We start from the raw sequence: 23,608 nt of genomic DNA, 5'->3' as shown, positions 1-23,608 counted from the left end.
GGGGCAGAGACATGGCTGGCATGGCCCCTGAGGCAAAGGGACCAGGGAGGGGGTTTATTTCCCCTTTGCCCCTGGGGGAATGCAGCTAAGGTCTGCTAGACCTAACCACTGCCTTCACCAATCCATCCCTGTACAGGGCAAGTGGTGGAATAAGCCCCCTCTGCCAGTTGCCGGAGGGAGGAGGAATTAAACCCCCTCCCTGCCCCCTTCGTCTAGGGGGGTCATGCCGGCTGACTTCTGGCCACGTCCCTGCCACTGAAGTGGTGAGAGAGGAGGGACCCTGATGGGGTAGCAGCCTCCGTGATGTTGTCCTGGGAGTGTAAGCCTCTTCCTGGTGGGGGTATTGCACTGCTGGCAGGAGCAGGGCAGGCAGAGCTGCCGCAGACTGCACAGGGTGAGCAGCAGCACTGGATCTCAGGGGGGTGGTTATAACCCCCCCAAGCCCCACCTATGCCAGTGCCGCTCGCCGTGCACATCTGCAGCAGCTCTGCCCACACTGAGAGCTGCTCTAATTAAAGTACTGCAGTGTTTCGTGTATCAGCATCCCCATGTTTCAAAATGGTGGTGGGGACACTTCAACTAAAGGTTGTTGAACAAGATTTAGTTAAAGCGACCCCACTGGCATTTTGAAGTGCAGGGATGCTGATGCACAAGACGCAGAGGCTGGCTGGAGTACGCCAATTAGCACGCTCCAGACAACCTGATTAATCAAGTCTGCTCCAATGTGTTGTAATTACAGCACAATGGAGCAGCCTCCTGGCACATCTATAGGCAGCAAGTATGTCCATCTCTAACACCTCTGATGCCTTCCTGTAATTGTCAACTTTTCAGAATTAGTTCAAGTGATTATACCATACAAAAAAAAAAAAAAAAAAAAATCAAGCCATCTCCAAGCTAGGGTCCTTATGACTTTCTGTAGCAAGTTTTCTAGTTTGGATGTTAATTTTACCAGCCTGCAATGTTTCAGGGATACAAACTATTATTAGTCATCTGAACTGAAACAAAAGAGAACATACTTCTAGTTGCAATCTTAGCTAAATCAAATTCACGTCTTAGGAGCATCAAACTAAACTGGGAAATGAAAAGCTACTCACAGAACAACCAGACTTGAAAGGTTTGTAAATGCAAAGTCAGGGATGTGCATTATTTTGTTGAGGGCCAGAGTTAACGCTTGCAGAGACGGGAGATTGCTGAGTGGACGAATGGGCACTTCTGTCAAGCTGTTGTCATCCAACCATAGATGACGTAGCTGCACTAGCCCCTCAAAACTGTCTTCTGGGACTGTGGTAATATGATTAGCATCTAAACGCCTGCAGGAAAACAAAAGTAATTGATACAATAAGTTTACGTGCCTCCATTAAGTAAAAGTATGGATTAAAAACTGGGCATTTATAAAACATTTTTAAAAACTCAAATAAGTTTTACTTGAAGAATTCAACATGGCCTTGTGAGGCCATGAAGTAGGCTGGAACATTTGCTTGCTTCAAATAAACAAAGCAACAAGTAAAAATTATTCTTTCCATTCTTTTCCCATCCATTTTTAAACAAAATGAAACTATTCCTAAAATTATAATTAAACATTCAATTACAACAATTCTATAGGAGGCTCCACTACCAGCTATACATTCACCGGAGCAAGTTTTGAAAGCAGGTTTTAATCAATATTGCATATGACAGGAACATTATTCCAGCTATCTGAGATTGTATCCATAGCTGTATCATCAATAGTACTGGATACTTTTACACGCATTATTACTGTACCTCTTTGGAGTGACAGATCTCAGAGAATAAGAGTATTAAAAATGTTCTTGATCTTCCCATCAGAGCCATGAATCATGTTCACAAATAAAAGATTATATCATAAACCAATTTCAGAGACTTCTTTTGTTCTGGCAGTCAATCCTTTCCAGCAGACTTCAAAAAAATTATCTGTTTAACATTATCAGCATTAAGTATTGCTTAGGATTAACTTTGCCATCACATAGTTTCCCCATATTAAACTCCTATCATAAATATTAGTAGTACTTATGCATGTGGAAAATGACTCATCTGTCTTTCAAGAAGTATGGCAAAGTACTTGTTAACAATTAGTTCTGCTTCAATTACCAACTCACCTCCCCTACCAGGTTTCACAAATCACTAGCTTTCAGGGAATTTAAAAGGAGGTCTTCACACCTGGAAAACAGAGGAGACTAAATGTCTGACATTACTTTCAGCCTCCAGATCCACAGCACTCCATATAGAAGATGCAGGTATTGCCAGCAGAATCAAACTAAAAAAATCTTTCCTATAAAAATACTGGCAAATACAGTACTATTCATATCCAATGATAGTGGTAGATTGTGCAAAGTGAACAGAACTCTCATTCTTTTCCTGCACAAAATGCTCCTAACCATCCTGTTTTGCCCTTTTATACACAAAGGTTACATTCACTTTAAGGAAATTGTACTTTAATACTGTGTCACTACTTGTATGCTCATTATGCAATGAATCAGTGAGGTGTAGGTTCAAAGATAAGGCTTCTTACATGTATAAAGCATTCATTATGTTTCTAACGCACAGAATTCCTAGTATAACCCTCTAGCTAGCGCAATCCATTTTTTCTTTAGTTTAATCATGTGTGAATAATTACAGCCTATTTAGAAGGTGGGATTTTCAGAAGTCCTCAGTACGGGTCTAGCTCTTCATCCACTGGAGTCAACAAGAGCTGTTCAGTTCAAAGGGAACAGAGTGAAGCTAAAGCTGTGTGCCCTGACAGGACCCCACCCAGCATGCCTAGAGGCACGGGTATATCCAGAATTTTGCAAGGGGTGGGGGGAGGGCTGCAGGAACAGCAACCTGTGCAACAGGGACAGCTGCACTCTGCTCACAGCCCCCCTCCAACCCACGTGGGCAGGCAGAAGGCCTTACAGGAGCAGCAGTGGGGACTCTTCTTAAGTCCCTCAAGCAGGTAAGCATCTTCTCTCCTTTTCACTCCATACTGAACAGCATGTCCCTCCCCCTCTGCTGCCGCTACTGTCCCCAGCTGACCTAGGAGAAGGGTGGGGGGGAGGCAGAGCCATTTTAGCTCTGCTCCAGCTGGGTTGCACATGGAGCCAGGCTTACCCGGAGACAAGGGGCAGCAGGTGGGTACCCTTCCCTGCACACCTGCAGCATAATGAAACAGCTAGGCACCTGGGGTGGCTACCACACACGAGGAGAGCAACAAAAGCTGTTTTCTTCTGCCCCTCTCCCCATGCCCCCATTTGGTGCCTGGGGCAGTTGCCCCTGTTGCTCCAGCCCAGTGCCTGTCCCCAGGCTGGCAGAAAACACTGGAGGACAGGGCAGAGAGGAAGAACCCATTTGCTGCTCCTCTAGTCTGGCTCTAGAGCAGGGGCAGGCAATTATTTTGGGTGGAGGGCCACTTACTGAGTTTTGGCAAGCCATCAGCCAGACTGCGTGACAGGCAGCCAGGGGCAGAAAAATATTAGGGGCCCCATGGGCCAGATAGAATGGCTTGGCAAGCTGCATTTTGCCGACCCCTGTTCTAGAGCTCCCCCCTCATCCCCATCTTCAAGGTAGCCAGAGACAGCAGCAGTGGAGGAGTGAGGAGGAGAGGATAGGTGGACATTTATATACGTACCTTTCTCTGCTTCAATGCACCAAAAATTCAGCCTGTTGGATTTCTGGTGCTGTGTCCCATGCATTGTATAAACAGCAAAATGCATGTCAGAGTGCAGAAAAAGGTGTTGGTACGCTTCTCAACTAAAAACCCTTCAATGTGTGTTTTAGTTCAAAAGCACACTGTTGCCATTTTATCAGCACTATATTTTGCCATATATACAAATGCACGCACCACAGCACGGGGCACTTTTAAAAGTGCCCTGCACTGTGGCACATATGCATGTACAAATGCCAGAAAGGAAGGGAAGGACTCTTACTTGCTTCACAGACTTAAAAAAAGTCCCCAGTGTGGTCAACTGAAAGGGTGGGGTGCCCTGAATCCACCCCTGCCTAGAAAGTTCTTTTGACTGTTCTCCTTCAATATAAACCCAAACTCTCATTCTTTTCTAGTGAGGGGGTTTTAGTGTTGAAAACAGCGTGAATGTAAAATGAGTAGGAAAGAACTACAAGAAGCTGAATTCCCATTTAATAAATGAGAATGCCGCAAATTAAGTAAAAAACACTTAGCTATAAGAAACCGAGACTTTTAAAGTAAAAATATAACACTGTTCTAAGACGAACAAGGCGTCATTAATTCTAAAGCTATAGGAGTTAATTCATACACTAGCATCAAATACATCAAAGAGTGAATTCATACACTAGCATGGCCTGACAGATGAGTATACCCTCATTTGTGAATACTTTTAGCTTGTGTTGAGACTGGAACATTTCAGAGAAATTAAATGTCTGGTGATAAAAAGGGCCCAAGGCTCCCTTAGATTTAAAAAACAAACAAACCCAAAACACCCCCTAGAAATTACCTGTCTTTCTCTCCCCATCCTAAATTCACACACCTCCCTGAAGATCAAAAGAATCATTTTCCAAATCATTCCTTCCACAAATATCCTCATTCTTTTTTTTGCAAATCAACATACTCTGAGACATATGATACTCTCGGTCCTGTGATTAACCATAGGTGTACAGCTCAGTTTTTGCGGCTGAGGCATCTGACTTTCAGCATGCACTTTCCTAAATATAGGTTTATATTTTAAAATGTAACTGGCTGTATCTATGCAAATATATCAGTACATAATAGGCTCTGTCACTCCACAATTAAAGGATCAGAAAAGAAAGGAGTCACAAAAGTGTCGAGCAAAGAAATGTAGAATAAAAGAGGAGACATGTTATCCTTAATTCACTATGAGAAGTTCCATACATCAAAACTGGCTAAAACACTGTTTTGAAACTCCTGCAAGGCTTATAACCTGAACTCTGAAAGGGAGAAAGCCTGAACTCTAAATTGTTTCCTTTTAAGTATTTTACTAATTCTAAAACAGTAATAGGCTGTTTTTTATTCTTTGAGTAAGTCCAACAAGACCTTTCTTATATTCAATGGTTCTGATAAGCTCTTGCAGCCCTTAATCTGAATGGAAGAAAAACTCCCTCATCTTTCTCTGATAGAAGAATGGTGTAGAAATTCTGTTTTGAAGAAACAGGAAATAAGAAAAATAAGCACACTGCAGTATCCTGATATTACAACCCTGTTAATGATATTAACTATTAATATAAGATCATGAAGCCAATGCAAAAAATATTAAAATGCTTTGTTTGATTACTCTTTGCCAACTTGTTACAAAATGACTTTAAGATTGCAATTGTCCTGGCCTAGAGTTTTTTCAGGGTTCCAGAAGCTGAAACCACTACTTCTATATAAGAAATGCAAGGCTTACACCCAGAGTCCTCAGTGAAATTCACATTTTATAGTATTAGGAGAAAAGATCATGCTTTAGGACCTTAACAACTTGCAAAATGATATCAAAAGAATGAGTCTGGCTATTTTTACGGTTACACAAAAACGGATCCAAATTTTGTACACGCCCGTCGTTTTGTAGCATTCAGTACTGGAGTAGATTTGAATAGCTGCACTATTTTTCCCTGGGGCTCTGGGACCTTGTGTGCCCTGGTTCTGTCTAAACTTATTGCTTTTCTTCAGATGACTAACTGTTGCCTCCATTATTTTGGCACAGTAAAGCACAGCTATAATACAACCGTTCAATGTGGAGATATATTTCTATCCATACAGATATAAATATAGATATAAATATATTTCTACATTGAACAGTTGCATTATAGCCATGCTTTACCATGCATATATATATTTTGAGGGAGATCTGCACTTCTATGCTGTAATCCTTGAAACAAAAATACAATATATTTTAAAGAGCAAATTGAAAACTAAAATTAAATGTTTGGTAACTTTCATAGAACATTATTACTAAAAACAATAGCCATTTTGAAGGTGGAATAAGAAAAGGTTTGCTAACACAAGCTAGTGCAATGGGATCAGACTTCCTCACTGTATAGACTGCAGCTTCACAAAGATTATTCTTTATGTCCATTAAAGCGCTAAAGATGAGATTTCATGTTCTTTAAATTACAGCTTGCAGCATATATTTTAATTCTTTAATATTTCAGAAGTTACTCCAATTCTAACTTCCCCTATAGGGCATTTGCTTGCTAGAGTCCTATTTTAAATTTCAGTCTATAAATTCAGACTATATTTGCTGAGCTGTCATCTTTCATTTTATTATCTGTCAGGTTCTATTTCCACATAAGCTCAAACTGTGCAAGTTGGAGAAGGAAAGACAGAATGAGAGAAAATCCAGGTGTCCTGTAGTTTTCATACAAACATGACATTAAAACTAGATTTTAATGCTAAAAACACAAGCACGTTTATGGTTTACAACTAACCAAATTGACTCTATGAAACTATGGAGTTAATACCAAACCCTCCTCCTAAACTAGCAGCATTTCAAACTCTCTTCAAAGCAGAGAGTAGCCATTGTGGTTATGAATTATTTTTAATCAGTCCAAGGTAGTAACATTTAAATAAAAAGCATATACAAGCAGTCCTCGACTTACGACTTTCCAAGTTACGTCAAACAGCACTTACAACATTTTTAAATTGACACCCTGTTTCGACATTCCAACACAGGTTTTGCCTTTACGACGCTGGACTCAGCTGTGTCCAGCTGGTAAGTATGTTGTGGGTGGGGAGGGGGAAAAGTGGGGGGGAAGAGGCATGGGGAGGCAGATCGATGCCTCTGCAGTGAGGGAGGGATTGCAGTTGGGGCTGGGACTGAGGCAAGAGCTGCACAGCCAGGGTGGGGGGGTGCGGGTAAGGGATGGAGGAACTCCTGCTGCTGTGCACCGCAGAGCTGGGAGGGTATGGGGGGAGCATGTGCCCCACATCTGTGTGGGGCAGCCAGGGCCAGAGCTGCAAGTCAGGCAGAAGGTGCTGGGAGTGGGGGCTCTACCCTGCCACTGCTTGCCCAGCCAGGGCAGGGGTGTGCCTGATGCAGGCATGGCTCACTCTGGGCGGAAGATGCTGGGAGAGAGGGCTCTGCCCTGCCGCCAGTTGTTCAGCTGGGATGGGAAAGCGCAGGGTGGAGGCACTGTGCTGCCTCAGACAAGCAGTGTGCAGCAGCAGAGCTGCTCCAGACTCCCTGCGCCTCCTCAAAGGCCCATTTCACTTGTAAAGCAGTGGCAGCTGCAGGGCATGGTGGGGGCATGTGCCCCTGGGTCTGTGCAGGGCGGGGGCTGTGGGGGAGCTGCAGCTACCTTAAAATCCCCTATAGCCCCCACCGCCCACCCACAGCAACCCTGACCCACACTGCCCCAAGCAGATCCAGGGCACACACCCCTGCCATGCTCTGCCACTGCTCGCCAGGGCACAGCAAAACCATAGCTTGTCTGGGAGGCATGGGGAAACTGAACTGGCTCCACTGCTGCACACCGCTTGTCCGAGGCAGCGCAGCACCTCCGCTCCACACCCCGGCTGGACAAGCAGCAGCAGGGCAGAGCCCCTGTTCCCAGCACCTTCCACCTTGCCACGGGTGAAGAAGCAGGGAAGCAGCCAGACAAGCTGCAAGTTCTCCCATGACTGTCCACAGCCCCTGCTCACAGCATCGCCAGAGCATAGATCAGCACTGTCTGCCTTGCCGTGAGGGGAGCAGCTGGATGAGCTGCAACTTCTGTGGCTACCCATATCCCCTGGAATGCAGCCGGGCACTGCCGGCCTCCCTGCAGGGGGAGCAGCGGGGAAAGCAGCTGGATAAGCCGTGGCTTCACTCCAAGGGCTATGGGCTGTTAATCATTTGGCTGCATTCCGGGGGATATGGGTGGCCACAGGAGATAAAAACCCTGTGCTCCCGTGACTTTAGGCATCATTCAGGAAAAGGCTAGGAATTTTTATGATGAACAGCAAAAAGTGGCAGAGGAAGAAGATGTACCCACTATTGAAGAGAGTCCTTCTTGTAATGTCTTGACAAAAGTGTTGGCTCAGGCATTTCAACATTTGGAAGCTGTCATGTCCCAGTTTGAGGAACATGACCCCGACATTGAACACAGTGCATCAGTGAATAGGGGCATATCCAACGTGTACAGCTGCTACAGAGAAACTGACAAGCAAAAGAAGAGAACATCTGTCCAAACTTCCTTGGACACTTTCTTTAAGAAAAGCAGACAAGGCTCCAGACAAACCTGCAGCCAATATTCCTGAGAAGACTCCAGCCAAGAGCCCTTCAAAAAGTCCAGCAAAGTCACCTCAAAGAAGTCCTTCCCAATAAATATGATTGCTATTTACAATATAAATACATTAATGTAGCTATATTACTCATCTGTAATTGAGTATAAAAATTCTGGATAACTTTTGGTGGAAATAGGGTACCGGTCCTTGGTTTAAGAACCAATCCCCCATTTATAACATTGTTTCCTATGCAAAAATTGGTTCCGAGTTATGTTTTGACTTAAGACATGGTTTCCATTTTGACTTAAGATATGGTTTCCAGGAACCAATGGTGTGGCAAGTCCAAGAACTGCCTGCAATTGGAATGCCAAATTAGTAATTTGAATCAAACAAGTTTAAATTGTTCATGAAAATTCTCACTGAAAGTCTCACAGAAAATGAAATGAGGGATGCACTAGTCATGGAAAATGCAAACAATTTCAGGGGAAAAATGTAAGTTAAAAACATTAAGTAAAGTGATAAATGGTGTAGGTCTCCAAAATATGGGAGCTTAATACGAAGCAGAGCACCCTAAGGCTAATTATCAGGGATCCTGGTTTTCCCCAATTAAAAAAACAACACAAATTCTCTGATAAAAACCCCAAAATTCATGATTAAATAATTAAAGGTCCCCCCACAGTCCTGCTCGTGCCTCTCACTCCCCCCACAACAGCTCACCAACCCTACTGGTGCCCCTCACCCTCCCCACAGCACCCCAGCCCTGCTCATGCCCCTTGCCCCCCACCCACAGCCCCTGCCCTCCCAATCCTGCCAGAGAGGGCCCCCAGGTGCCAGGGACCGAAGTCCACAGTTACCTGCCTCCAACAGAAGGCAGTGGCTGTTGCAGCAGCAGGAGCATGGAGCCAGCTCCCTACCTGCTGCAGGTTTGAACAGGGGTGGGGGCTGGCTCCCAGTGGCAGTGCACATTCTCAGGCGCAAGGGGGTTCTGCACCCCTCTGATCTGTGTGGGGGGCAGGAGTAGAGAGGGTACGTGCCATGTGTAGCTTCCCTGAAAGGCCAATAGCGTGCCACTCCAGGTGCATGCGCTGCCAGCCGGGCAGGCATTCCATGTGCAGCTTTCTCCAACACCTCCCCAGCTCCCTCAGCCAGCTTCCCACAGGATTGCCCACTCAGCTGGCGGTGTGTGGACCAGAGTAGCGCGCTATCAACCATTCAGGGAAGCCGCACATGGAAGTGTGGTATCCGTTCGGGCTGATACCACACAGCTTGCGGTCCACATATTTACTGCCAGGTTGGCAGCCACTCCATGTCTTTCTCTAATAGCTCCCCACTCCCTCAGCCCCCAGCCAGCTTCCCACCCAGTTCTGCTGTTGCCCCCCAGCTTTGACCCAGAACCTCCTAGCCCCCTGCAAGCCCCAATTACCTCACAGGCTCCAGGAAGATATGCGAGTCCGAGCCAAGCCTTGGCTAATTAAGAGCCTCAGGCCCCTTTCTCCCTCCCCATCTGGGCAGGGTTCTCGGTTTTCTGCCCTTTTTGCAGTCAGCTCTTGCAGGCTGGAAATCTGCCTGCCTGCAAAGCTCTTTGCAAAAGCAGAAAATCCACGGGTCTCTTTGCTAAAAGGTAAAATCCGTGGTTTTCTGTTTTTCTGTGTGAAACTGAAAACCTGGATCCCTGATGATTATAGAGTCTTCTAGGAAAAAAAAAGGCATGTCTAATCTAAACAGCGACTCATAGCTAGATCACTATGGGTTTTAATCTAATCAGCAGTGCCTTAACATAGGCCTATTAAGGCATGTCCTGTACCAGCCCATGACCAATACACCTTGCCCCATTTGAGGCTACTTTTCCAGCGTATTCCTTTCCTTTTTTCTTGGACATGAACAAGAAACTGAGCATAGATAATGGAAGAATCTTTAATCTCTGAAACTAAGACCTCTCCCGAGTCGTGCTCACATCCCAGTTCAAGCATGGGTGATATAAATCAGGAGGGAGGACTACATCATGAACAAAAGGATGCACAAAAGGATGCAGGATGGTAGCTCACAATCAAGGACCTGTGAGAGAAGGAGTGATAGAATTGGGAAGGGAGGGTAGGAAGCATAGCAGGGAGAAAAAAAAGGCAAGTTTTCTTCCACAGATGTGGTTTCCCCTCGAATCTGTGGTAGGAGTCTGGCAGCAATCTTATGTCTTAAGGACAATCAATGAATTACACAGCCCACTCTAATAAAGCCAGATCATCACTGGCTAGTCAGCAATTTCTGCAGATCTTCACGGACTGACTAGACACACATACCCCAACAAAATGCACCCAGGCATGTTAGATGACAGGTAAATATTGTAAACAATTATCTTGATACCAGGAACTATAAATATATCCACGAGTGGTCAAGCCCCATCTCAGGCTCATTTTGCTGCTGTTATTTTCCTGGCACAGGAAAGATTATGACAAAGGTGTTGAGGACTAAGATGTCAAGGGGCTACTGTTTTCCTTTCCAGATCATGGTTTCAAGCACATTATTCAGGCTACATGGTTTTGGAAATGTAATAGCATTATACCAATAGCAAAAGTTAAATGTTGATATTAATAGAAAGTAATCACTACTGACTGTACACTTATGTCAAACCACTTTTGGTCAACGGCAGTCGGTAATGAACTTTGCTCTTTTAAGTGCTACTTCAAAAACCACAAGGAAATCACTCAAATAACTTGAGAGTAGATTTTAGATTTTAGACTGAAGTACTGATAAGTCTGGATACAATGGAAATTCTTTTATAATGTAGGATGGCTAAATCAACCATGTTAACAAGAAGCACTTTTTAAAATTCTACGACAGTTCTAATGACTTCAGAAGTGCATTGCTCAAACTGAGCAGTTGCTCACTCTAATCTTTAGCACTAAAGGACTTAAGTATATGGATTTTCTTCATACAAGCTCTCAACAAATAAGGAGGCGTGCAATAAAGTAATCCTGTGAACAGTTTGGAGTTTGAAAGCACATTTTCCCTGTAAGTATAATCTCTGTTTAAACATCTTAAACTTTAAACACTTGCTGCAAATTATCCCTACAGGATGGAGATATGCTCTATGTTAATCTTTTACTCAGATACCTTGTAGTTGGAACTATAAACAAGCAGCCAGAGTGACCACTCTTGAAGGGTAAGGTGGGCTAATCATCTTTTTTCCACAGCCACGGTAAAGATTCTGTTGCAATCACTCCCTCTGACTCTTACTTTAAAAAAAGTGTAGTATGCATTTCCCCAAGCCAGCCTAAGTAGAAGTGAATAAGGTACAAAATTTGAAAGGATTGCTGAAACTTAAAACAAAACAAAAAAACCAACCAAACAAACAAACAAAAGGCATGCACCATCTCAGTTACTCTTCAACAAGAATGGCTTCTGAACGTATCCAACATATTTGCCATATGTAATAACAAGTTTGTGAGGCAATGCGATTAGAAAAAAAAAACCCAAAACACAACCCCCCCCCCCCCCCATCCCAACACTGCAGCTGTAAAGATCTCTCCCCTACCCCCGCTTTGGCATACTTTTGCTCATGCTCACAAGCACCCTCGAAAAATGTTTAACAACCATGACAATGGAGAAGCAAAATACCAGGTCTCTAAGCCAACATTTCATTTGGTAGCTTAAAAGTAAAAGGAAATTTATGTGAATTCATTCCCTTTCTGGCCGGGTTTCATCACAACTCTACAATTAATATAATAGAAAAGAAACAGGAAGCAAGGAAGAACTTTAAAGAAGTGAAGAAAAGAAATCCCAGTTAGCTAGTTCATGACAGAAAGAGAAAGAAAGTAAACAGCAAGAGAAAAGAGTAAGAGAAAGAGCTTCATGGGATACAGTGATACCTTCTACCTTTAAATACAATTTTTGGTATTTATCCATGCATTTCTTAAATTCATCAAGTCAGATTATCCCTAGAGACACTACTGTAAGTAACACTGTATTTAAAAGAGTCTTTGATCCTGAATTATTCCAAAAAATAAAAATAAAGTGCAATTAATAAAATGGAAATTTTAAAAACATGAATAAGTATAACAAGAGACTCCTTTACTCATGTGTGTGCGTGAGCGTGCATGCACACATGCAGTGTTAAAACAGGTTCAACTTATCAGTGGGTAAATCTTCATGTGCAATTAATGCAACGCAATAAACTCCTGCCCAGTTTAAGCTTGAGCCAACTGCTCCTGGAGGCAGCATCTATATGTGTGCCTGAGACAGCAGCAATTTGTGCTGGGGCAGAGCAGGCCCCTGTTGGCTGGGCTGACCAGGTGCATGTGTTTTGGTGCAGTACAGTATTCTGCTGTAAGATAGTGCTATCTTACAGCAAAATTAATGAGTTTACTGCACCCTAATACCCATGCACGTGTAGAGACTATGACACTTTACTGAAGAGCTAATTAGTCTACTCCGCAGTAAAGTGCACATGTAGATGCACTCAGTGTTGTACAGAGGTGTCCAGTTACTACAGTAATAAGTACTATTACAATGCCTTGTCACTAGGTGGCAGGAGAGCTGACAACAGCCTGTTAGCACTGAGCAAAAAACTACTTGGAATACCTGCATATACCAAAACTACTTGGAATACCTGCATGACATAACCAAGCCAATTAACAAGGCTGGATTGTTTCAGCAGTAAATTACAGCAATATAGGGCTATAAGTTGCATCTGTTCCTTGTTTTCACTGGTCTAAACTTCCCTTAAGCACACTGTATCCAGGCCCTCAGTCTGAGATCCAAACTATGTTGGCAAAAGTTTGTAGTATAGAACTGGCCCTTGGCAGTATGCACATGTGTTTGAGAAAATCTGGCATCAAGAGATCATAATTAAGGTGAATTCTTTAATTTACCAAATATTTTAAAGGCAAACAAATCTACCCTTCATAATTAAAACCCACAATAGGAAATCATTTTGTGATGGGCTTCCCCTGCTATTATGTTGAATATTTAAACACTTAAAACTTTTCTATCCACCCTCTTCCTGCTGCTTGAACCTGCCAAATGAAGTCATAAGCCTCCGATTCAACTTTGTCAAATTGCTGTAGGACTGATTGCCATGTCAGAATTTCATCATTGTCGCTACAGGAACAAGCAGAAGACCAGAGACAGAGGTCTTGTTAAAGAGCTTTTGGGAGGCATATTCTGTCTCACTTTAAGCTGCTATATTACATCATGAGTTATTGGTGCAACCTGAAATAATGTAATATCCAATAGGAGTAAAGGTGGCCAAATCTTTTACTTGAAGACAGGAAATGACAGCAACATTTTCAAATGATCTACGAATATGTAGTTGATTTTCTTTCTAGTCTTAACTAACAATTTGTAAATGCTTTAAAGGTAATCAGCAAAATCCTTTATCAAACTGCACACGCTGAGATGCTTTAAGTGATTATTGCAGAATATTATAATTACATACGTGCATTACAGCTGCGTAGATTCTGAACTGCAGTCACCAGTACAACACACAACTTTCTTTTATACACAACAGCTGCTGCCTGAGATTTAAAAAATAACTAATGAATTTGGACACTAAATTCCTATTCATTAAATTGGGAAAGGGGTGCTACATGAATATTGATTGGGAATTAGATAAAGTGCCTGCCTAGTCAGTGCTGCTGGAGATGTTATCACTAAAGTTGGATAAGGAACCAGGAGACCTGAATCTCCAGTGAGAGAAGAACTGAAGATGGTATTGCAGTGCATGCCAGAAATGGCTCTTCACAAAAAGTTACAGTGCTAAGTGAAAATCCAGTAAGGGGTCCCTCTTTTACTAGCATGCACACAGCTGAAGTCAACATGATTGCACTAGGTGGTGATCCCTTAAAATGGGTCATTCACAGTGGCAGTGGTATCATAAGAGGTTAGAAAGAAGCTCAGCCCTAGCCATGCAGCACCAGATATGGGCCTGTTCAAGTGCACTCATGAATGCTGGGACTCGGCCAACTCTAAAAACCAGCTATAAGCAGAGTGCAGCAAAGGATTTGGGGGGAGAGTAGAGTATGTAAAGAACATTTGCGCTTGCCAGTCGGGTTCTGCTGCTGAAGACAACTGTGGGCAGTTGTACTAGGGCATGAGTGGACATATCATATTCTTTCTATAAAACTACAAGATGGATAAATTGATGCAATTAAATAATTAGTGTTGTGCTCGTTTTTCTCCTTTAAGTTTTCTTTGTTCTATATATAGACTCTGCCTATGAATCAGGAATACTTGCCTGTCACAAGGCTCATGGAAGGTTTTTAGTTTCCCCAACATTTTGGGAAGGGGCTCAAGGTAGCAGTGTTTCAACATTTAAGACAAACTGGTTCCATTTTGCTGCTGCTATCTGGCAAACACACTATACTCTTCTGAAAATATTAAGGTATCTGAAAGAATTTTAATATTCCAAGCAGAATGTTGAAAAAAAGGCAGTGCAATTTTCCACTCCAGAGAATGCAAATATCGATCAATAGGAAACAGTGTTGTCTGTTTCTTCAGAGCAGCTGCAAGGCAAAGCTGCAAACCTGGGTTCTATTTCCAACTGGCTTGATGTAATAAGCTACTTCACTTCACATTTCCCAGTGTAGAATACAACCGTATTTACCTCGACCAAATAAGTTCCTTCCTAAAAGATTATTTTATTTTAAATAATTAAATTAAATAGAGTTTTAACATGTGTCAGATTTACACCGCAGTCAAGAGACCTGGAAGTCCTGAAAATTGCTATGCCTCCATTCTAGGAAAACAATGGGTAAAAATGGTTTTAGGTTAGTGGGGAGCCAGTACAAACTCCATCAAAAATCAGAGTAGTTTCCAGGAATTGTTCTAATTTCAGCAGCAACCCAAGGACACCCTAAAGAATCTATTATAGCCCATATTCTTCTAATCTCCCAGTGGGCTTCTTACACTGGGTGTTGAGAGATGGGCAATATAGACCACTTAGGATAGCTTTTTGCAGGTCCTGAAATCCCTCCCTGGCCCCATCATGGTCCTTATGAACTGCTGGAACAAGGTATAAGGTACTGACTGTAGGAGAGACAGTTTTGGTCTCTGGATCATCCACTACATGAGATTGCAAGGTCAATTAATTTCACCACTTCCATTTCCAGATCTAAAACAAGAGCAATGTGACTTCATCACTTCTGCAAACACTATTAATACTTTGTGGTAATTAAAAAACCAAAAAACCAAAAAACCAAAAAAAAAAAAGCAGTTGAATCATTGCTATTACTCCATATTTGTCAGATTTCTACTCAATTAAACACCAGCTAGAATTTGGAAGAGGAAATCTAATATGTGCATTTTGTCTTGCTATCCTAGTTGCAGAATCCTTGTTTCTGCAGGAAGATATCACTGCTTCTTGCAATTTAAGAGCACATCCTTCCAGATAAAGTATCCTGAGGTGTTGAAAAGTAGGTTTCTATTCACTGCAGTTTTTCATTTTGGTAAACTCACTTCATAAATAATGACTATATTCTAACTTTCTTCAGGAAGAGACACCTGGGAAAATAGCCAACATAAACAGAAAATAAAAGAGTTGCCATTGTATATTCAGAACCACGCTGGCTACTTTCCAGCTATCGTGCAAACATAAGGAATTATACAGCTTCTGTATCCATTTTATTTATTTCAAACAAGGTAGGTTTACAGGAGTCATTAATGCATACAGTGTGGCAACTGTTCTACCGTGCGCCCTGTATCTGACTGCAATAAAAGAGGCTACACAGCTATACTGATATTGATAACCATTTGGTTTGCAATTTATTGTGAAGTTCTAAGGATAAATAATTTGTGTCTTCACCAAGAAAAAAATCCCCCTAAAGCCTGCTTCACAGCAAACTGGGAAGCTGCCAAGAGGCAACCAGTTAAGTGATGTTTAAACTTGTAAGTTTTGGATGGAGATTACAGCTATTTATATATATGGCCACAGCAATTTTCTAGCATTTATCATGCAAAGTTATCTGTTTTAGATAAAGAGCACACCAGCTGAGGAGCTTTAGATACATTTTTTAGTAAAAATTCCTTTCCAATAGGTCAGTTTCTATTAATACAGCAGCACACCTCGCCTTGAGGTATCTGTGCCTTCTGACATACAGAGATAATGGGTCCAGTCCTGCAAGCCATTTGCATATGAAGTCACTGGGAACCATATGAGTAGACTGTTTTGCAGAATCAGACCCCAGCTTACTGCTGTTGAATTACAGATGGAAAGTTTCGTAGTAAAAAAGTGGTTGGATGTGTTAAGATCCATCACAGTTTAGGTGGGAAAATGGCTTACAAGTTTCCAGTGCACCTGTTTCAAACTGCAAAACTGCAATTTCAGTCTCAAGTGGATGTCAATTCTAAGCAACTGTGGTGGTTTTGTATTTAAGACAGATTTCCTCTTGGGAATGGAGTGAGAAATGAACCAGATTTGAATCCATCTCTAGAGAAAAAAAGGATGCTGAAAAGTGATGGCTAAACTGGCCTGAATGCTAAAACCCCAGTGTTTCACTGGTCAATTTCCTAAAAGTCCTAGAAACTCAACCTGGAACCCCCCAAAAAAGGAAAATACAAAATGTGTCTTGTTAACACGCTTTCCTCTTCTTTAGTCTTTTCAGTATTCTCCTTACCACTCTCTCACTCCTCTGTCTACAATGCAGTTAAAATAAGTTTCCTCATCAGAGACAAGATAGCATAGATTTCATAGACATTAGGGCTGGAAGGGATCTCGCAAGATCATCGGGTATCCAAGGGGCAGGAAGAAACATATAATCAGCATAATATATCTGAGTGGCAATTTCAACATCTGAAACTGCCAAATTTTAAAAAAATGGCCCCATCACTTTTCTGTCTTTTATTTTATTAACTTACCCAATTTAAAACGTGACAATGAATTTGTTTGTTCACTCACTCTTATTCCCCTGGTTCTTTTTCCTTGTCTTTTGATCACAAATTACTATCAAAACCATCAACTAGAAGTTAAACAATCTAAGGTTTAATCAGAAGACAGATGATGCCATATAACAATAAAGACAAAAGCATTTTCACTGAAATCAAAGGTATGGTTTCTAGACAGTGATAATATTGGGTGATATAATCTGTTCTGCAACACCAGCAAAATACCAATACCAAGAAAAAGAGCTTTTTTCTTCTGATAAAGAGCATTATTACAACAATGTGCTACTATATGAAGTGTTTTTCATAGCATATGGCATCTGTATAAAGCAGATATTGTACCGATAAAGCAGGCAGGTAAACAAACCAAGGACACTCTCCTTTAAAGAGATGTAGCTCCACCATTATAATAAAAGTTAGTCTCTTATGTAAATCATTCAAATACACCACAGCTGCTGGGAAGGAACAGAGAGAAGTACATAGTATCAGTAGTACTCTTAGCTCCAAAATCTGGAGCAGTTTATGGACCATATCTTGGCATCAGTGGTCAATATTTTATTCTGCTCTGGGCCAAAACAGTGATTCTCAACCAGGGTCCCTGGGGTGTAACCTGGGGTGCTGCGAGATCCTTTTAGGGGTGCCATAGAGTACTGCTTAGAACCAATGTGTATTCAAACACTTCAAATGATTCACAAAAATAAATGTAGAGAATTCAAATAGGCATCCACTTTGAGTTCTTTGTAATGGAAGAATTGTTCTATTATAGAGATGCACTGATATACAGGACCCTATCAGAGCGGCACCGATAAAAGGGAAAAACTGACATTATTAGCAAATCGGCTTTTTTTGACCAGTATAGCCAATAATGTCACTGATAAATCCCGCAGGCATGAACAAAGCTGCAACATGCATGCATGCAGTCAGGAATGCAGCCCAGCGGCAAATAGAGCAGTGTCCGGCCGGTAGGTCTCTGGGGGTGAAGGGGCATGGGGAGGGGGTGCAGATCAAGGTCCCCACAGTGAGGAGGGAGTGGGCCTGCAGCAGGTGCTGCACAGCTGGGACTGGGCATGGGTCAGAGCCATGAGTGGCTCCCCGGAGGGCATGGAGGGGTGGCTCCCACTGCTACATGCACTCCTGAGGGAGGCATGGGGGCCATGCGTCCCTCAGTTTTGTGCACAGGGTGAGGGCAGGCTGCCTGCCACAGGCTCAGGGGCAAGGGCTCAGCTGGCCTCCTCCTGGCAAGGGGTCTGGGCCAGGGCTACACTCAGGGCAGGTGGCAGCAGAGTTGGGGGGGGGGGGACTATGGGGTGCGCTACAGCCACGCCAAAATTCACCACAGTAGCCCTCCTGTAGCCACCCCCTACAGTGCCACCAGCACAAGCCCCTCCCCTGCCTGCCCCTAGTGCAGCCCAGCCCAGCCCCCCACCAGGAAGAAACCGGCACTGCCTCTGGCCCCGAGCCTGCAGCAGGCAGCCTGCCTTTGCCACATGCACAAGTCTGCCCATGCCTCCTCAGGGGATGTGCGCAGCGGCAGGAGATACCCCCACTCCACGCCACACTCCCCTCCAGGGAGCCAGCTGTGGCCCCATCCTGCACTCTTTCCCAGCTGGGCAGCACCTGTCCCTGCCCCAGCCCCACTCCCTCCTGCACCATGGGGGCCTCAATCTGCTCCCCACCACAGCCCTTCCCCCCTACACACTTACCAGCCGGACGCTGCTTTCCATGCCGACAGGCTTCAGGTTGGCTATCAGATCGGTATCAGCCAATAACGCTGGTTAAGAATTGGCTATCACTATCAGCTAAAAAATTCTTTATCAGTGCACCCCTACCTATCATTTTTCTGTACACAAAAAGCAAGTGAAAGCTAAGAGTTAGCCTTTGCTCAAGGGTTCCTTGAGTCTAAAGAGGTTGAGAACCACTGGTCCATAAATCCACTGTCTAGCATAAGTGGGTTACAAAATTGGGGTGTGCATCTTAAGCAGAGAGGTTGATTTTTTTGCTGGAAGAAAAATAGGAGTAAAAGCATGAAAACACTGCGCTTCACAGTGACTGTCAACTTCTCTCAGCAAGCATGGAGAACAGGGTAGACTCCAATATTAACCTGCTCTCAGCTTCTTGGCTGAAAGAGAAGCTGGCAGCAATTTTACAACATAGCCTCTCCATGGAAAAGCCAGATCGAGGTCATGACTCTGGGAAAATCTTTTTTGCTCTACATTCTGCCTTCCAAAAACAAGATGCTTGTCTTATTTTGGTCAGCAGACCCATGATATACAAGAAAATATGATATATTTTGGGCTGTACCAGGAGTTGTCACACTGCAAATCATAGACCACTGCTCCACAGAGGCACACTCTAATTAACCATAGGTTGTTAAGCACAGCTTATCTTAGGTTCTTGGAATGGGGAAAGGAATGATAGAGGCATGACGAATAGGATTGCAATTACAAAAATTTGGTGCCCAAGAACCCTGCTTATAGAGCAGGAAATGCAATTGTTGAACTGCTCCCTGCCATTTCCCCTCAGTCTTTGCAGCAGGGGATAACCAGACCTTTACACAGAAACCATCACTCACATCAAAGTGATAGCTAGCCAGATAGAGCTGAACTAACCAGGTGCCTGGGAAAATACCAGAAGCCCCAAAATATTAAAAGCCTCTGTGTACATATTTGAGTGACTGGAAAAATGGCTGAGGTTCTCATAACAATTTTCAGGATGTAGATTTAGATATTTTCCATTAAAACAAACACCATGAAAGTCTCAGCCAGTGTTCCCAACCTGAAAGACCAAAAAGCAGCTCATTTCTATACAATTTTTTAAATTACTGAAGTACCTTAGAACAACACACTGGGCAACCAAATGCTTTACTTCTTCCCCATCACATCCGTCCTATATAAACTTCTCTTCTGGGTAGGTTTGAGAAAGTTCTTTTCCCTCCCCTTCCCCTCAAAATCATGGGAGAAAAATCCTTTCCATACTTCAAGCAGAATTTGTGCTCTATTTGAAACTCCACAACTCCATATTAACTCCACAAACATGATTTTACATAAGTTATTGCACTTCAGCATATTCTAGAATGAGGCATATACAGACACAGCAATTGGCAAAGTTATATGGGTGGAACAGAGGTGGAAGGAAGGGGAACAGAAGAAACCAAATAACACTTACAAGGATTGTAAACCACTTAGTCCTCTAATGGCCTCATTAGGTACAGTCTTCAGCTGATTGTTCTGAAGGGTGCTGTAAAAGATACTTTGTTAGTGAAACAGATTTTTACAATAATCTTTAAATGACCTTCTATTTGTTACTATAGTCCATGTTCCTCTTTGTTTCATGAACATCTGGTACAAGAAAAAGCATGCAGAATCATCAACACAAGATACTCAACAGTGATTTCAAAACAGTGAAACTAGATTACTACAAGTCCTGCCACAATTCATTCCATTAATGAAACAACACAAGCATATCAACTTAGACAGAATAAGCCACAATTATCTTTGATCAGATTTTCTGCAATTTCCCTTGACTTATCGGGGATAAAAAAAACAATTTATTCTCATGCAAAATGTCTCAAAATAAAGTGATATTTTATTATTTACCTATGCTTGCATTGTTATGGTTGGCTAGCTAGGCTTAGCAGGCTATACAAGGCTTTGCTATTTTAATTAAATACTTGGGGAACACTGCATCTGATCAAATCCAAAATTTCAGGAAATATTCTACATATCTGTGGGCAGAACCCTATTGATTTTGGTAAAAACTAGAAAACCAGAAGGGAGTTAAATTGGGATAAATGGAGCTCCTTGTTTAACAGAATCCCAGCTTCAGCACTTTTAAGTCTGTATCAAAGGACAGGTGGATGGTACCTTCCAGCCTAACAGCACCAGTACTGTTTAAATAGGTTGATACCCTGAATGATTTACCTTCTAAAGAGAAGTTAAATAATTAAGGTTGGAGGGGAAAGGAAGAACACGGGGAAAACAGAGAGCAGAGCCCCCGTTTCTGGGGGAAAGGAGGACATAAACCACTCCTGGCGGAAGGGAAGAGTTTCAAGAATTCTGTGACAAAAGGGTCATGGGAGCATGGCACCTATGAAACTTGCGGCTGAAGACATGCAAGGAGCATGCAATGACTTGTATAGTTTGTTGTTCTTGTGAGCACAACTCTAGTCCTACAATGATTTAGCTAGTCAGTTTTCTGATGCCTACCTTTATTTCTGAGCCCATGATTTTTGTTTCAACAAAGACTTCCTTTTTCATCTCAAGGGCCTTCCCTCTGCCTCCTTATGTCCCTTGGCTGTTAAATATTTAGTTATCCCCTTTCTTACTTATGTTTGTGTAAGTACATTCCCAAAATCAGGAATCAAGCCTTTAGCATGATTTTTTTTTTTCTTTTAAAAACCTGATTCATAACATAAAGCTAGTTTCAGATTTAAATAGCGGAGCAGGGATTGAAGCAGATATTTTCATTTGAGAAAGCATGTGGAATGGGACACTGCCAATGCATCCCTTTAGTGGTCAAACTTGCCCTTAAAGGAGTATATCACACTATAGAGGTGGCTTCTTAGAGGCTGGAGCTGGAATGGTACTCCAAATGGATGTAGATATTTATGCATACACAGTATAACAAACAGGGTATGAAAATGTAAAAATCGGGAAGAGGGAACTAAAAGGGAGGGGGAGCCTCGATGCCCTCATGGGTCCTTTCTGTTTTAGATGGCCAAGAGGGAGGCAGGGAGAGGGAGAAGAGTCTTGTGGCCTAATGGTTAATATTTGTCTAACAAAATATATTTGAGAGTCAGGCATTAATTGTTCCCATAAACTATGGTAATGACAGTTTAATTAAGGTCATAATTTTTTTTGTTTGTTTATGGAATGTCCATCATCATCATGGGTAACACTTCAGCATGATTATGCAAAAAGTAACAAAGCTTTTCATTTATCGCACTGTCTGAACATAAAATTCAGTTTTTGTTCAGCCTATCAGTAAACATGCTGACTATGCAAGAAGAATGTACGCAGCTAGCTGTGCAGCTCTAAAATGTGATTACTTACAGAACTTTGAGTTCTTTCAACCCAGACAAGGCCTTTGGATGGATAAAAGAAAGGTCATTGCCAGCCAGTCGTCTGGAAAAAAATTGTAATAATAATTCAGAGTCTTAAAATACAGTACATTTACAATTGTCTAATAGATGAAACCAGCAGTGCATCAACATTTACAAGTAATTGGCGAGCTTTGCATCAAATTCTGCTGTGCTGGTGATTTTCACATTTGCCATCATTCATTCAACAATCATATTTTATACATAATACTGCAAAAACAAACCAAACAAACAAACAATCAGCTGCAAGTACATAACAGATGAGTACCAGCTCTCAGAAACTAGTGCATTCACTCAATCTTTCTTTCCAACTTGCCATTTTGCCCTCTGATTATATAAGAATGTGTTTCATGTTCCACCCAGTCAAACCTCCTCAAGAAATAAGATCTGACGTACCCCAGGAGCATAATTCCATAAACAAAATCAGAAACCCTCCTGCTCTTCAGCCCCTTTCCATCAGCAATTAGAGACTGGAAATGTAAACCTAACACACGAAGGGATGACAAAGATTCTTCGCATGAAACTGGTTTTGAAAAATTAGTTAACTGCTACCAGTATGTTCCTGAGGCTTTCAGCACAGCCTGGGCAAAATGAGTACTCAGCAATGCATGTGTTTTTAATCTACCCTGCAGCTTCTAAAGAAATTATGCAGCTGAATAGGAATAGTTTGTTACTAAAAGGGTAGAAAAGGTTTGTACAAGGCATCTTAAAATTCTGTCCATATTCTCCAGGAAACTACAGATTCAAGGTGATATCCCGGGCCCAATGAATTAGTCACAAAACCCCCACAGACGTCAGTCAGGCTAAAAATTCACCTTTAGAACGTTATAGATTATCAATTAGTTATATAGGTAAACCTTGGATAAGAGAGGACTTATCTAGGTTTATATCATGCCTAATAAAATAAACCTCTGATCTCAGAGTGGGGCTCCTAGATACTAACGCAATAACAAAAACAAAAATTAGTAATAGATACAGATGGCTCTTCATAACAAAGGGAAAAATCCACCAAAGCAGAAAAAAAGTCAGCCACCTACAAACTGTCTTTCATGTATTTTCCCATGATTTTTCTTCCGATATTTTGTCTATTTCCTTATCAGCAGTTGCTGTGTGGTCCAACATTTGCTGAGCTGCTAATACTTGTGCCACTCAATGTTTTATTAAGGAAAGAGAGATAATAATGCAGAACACCTGGTAATCCCTAGCTGCCAACAGATGAGTTCATTATAATAAAAGATCATTTCAGCCAAAATATTAGCTTTCCTGTTAGATTTATTATGCAACTTCAGGTCTGAAGACATCAGTGTAGCTAGAATACAATGCATACATTCAAATCGAAATATTTATATGAAATGATACTTATTTTTCATCAGTAACTTGATTTTTAAAGAAATGTAAACATCAGATTAAAAGCCAGCATCTCCTTTGTTCAGGGCACTAACTATAAACTGATCCTGAAACAATAAAAT

The 23,608-nt window shown here is 42.2% G+C and overlaps 1 protein-coding gene across 2 annotated transcripts in view; it reads right to left on the bottom strand.

Annotated features, from left to right (window-relative positions):
• The window catches only part of LGR4 (leucine rich repeat containing G protein-coupled receptor 4), a 113,625-nt gene that overhangs the window by 21,460 nt on the left and 68,557 nt on the right, over nucleotides 1-23,608 (bottom strand). The window contains exons 3-5 of one of the 2 annotated variants that reach the window (XM_090032822.1): nucleotides 22,093-22,164; nucleotides 20,207-20,278; nucleotides 1,095-1,310 (exon numbers count right to left, since the gene is read on the bottom strand). In XM_090032822.1, the coding sequence (XP_089888948.1) occupies nucleotides 1,095-1,310; nucleotides 20,207-20,278; nucleotides 22,093-22,164 (360 nt within the window). The remainder of the gene's footprint in view (nucleotides 1-1,094; nucleotides 1,311-20,206; nucleotides 20,279-22,092; nucleotides 22,165-23,608) is intronic. The other variant, XM_090032823.1, reaches the window with a different exon arrangement.

Source organism: Crocodylus siamensis, chromosome 2 (assembly GCF_052110815.1).
Source record: "Crocodylus siamensis isolate JL-2025a chromosome 2, ASM5211081v1, whole genome shotgun sequence".
NCBI lineage: Eukaryota > Metazoa > Chordata > Crocodylia > Crocodylidae > Crocodylus > Crocodylus siamensis.
Note: the sequence above shows the minus strand (reverse complement) of the source record. Positions and strands in the feature narration are given on the sequence as shown.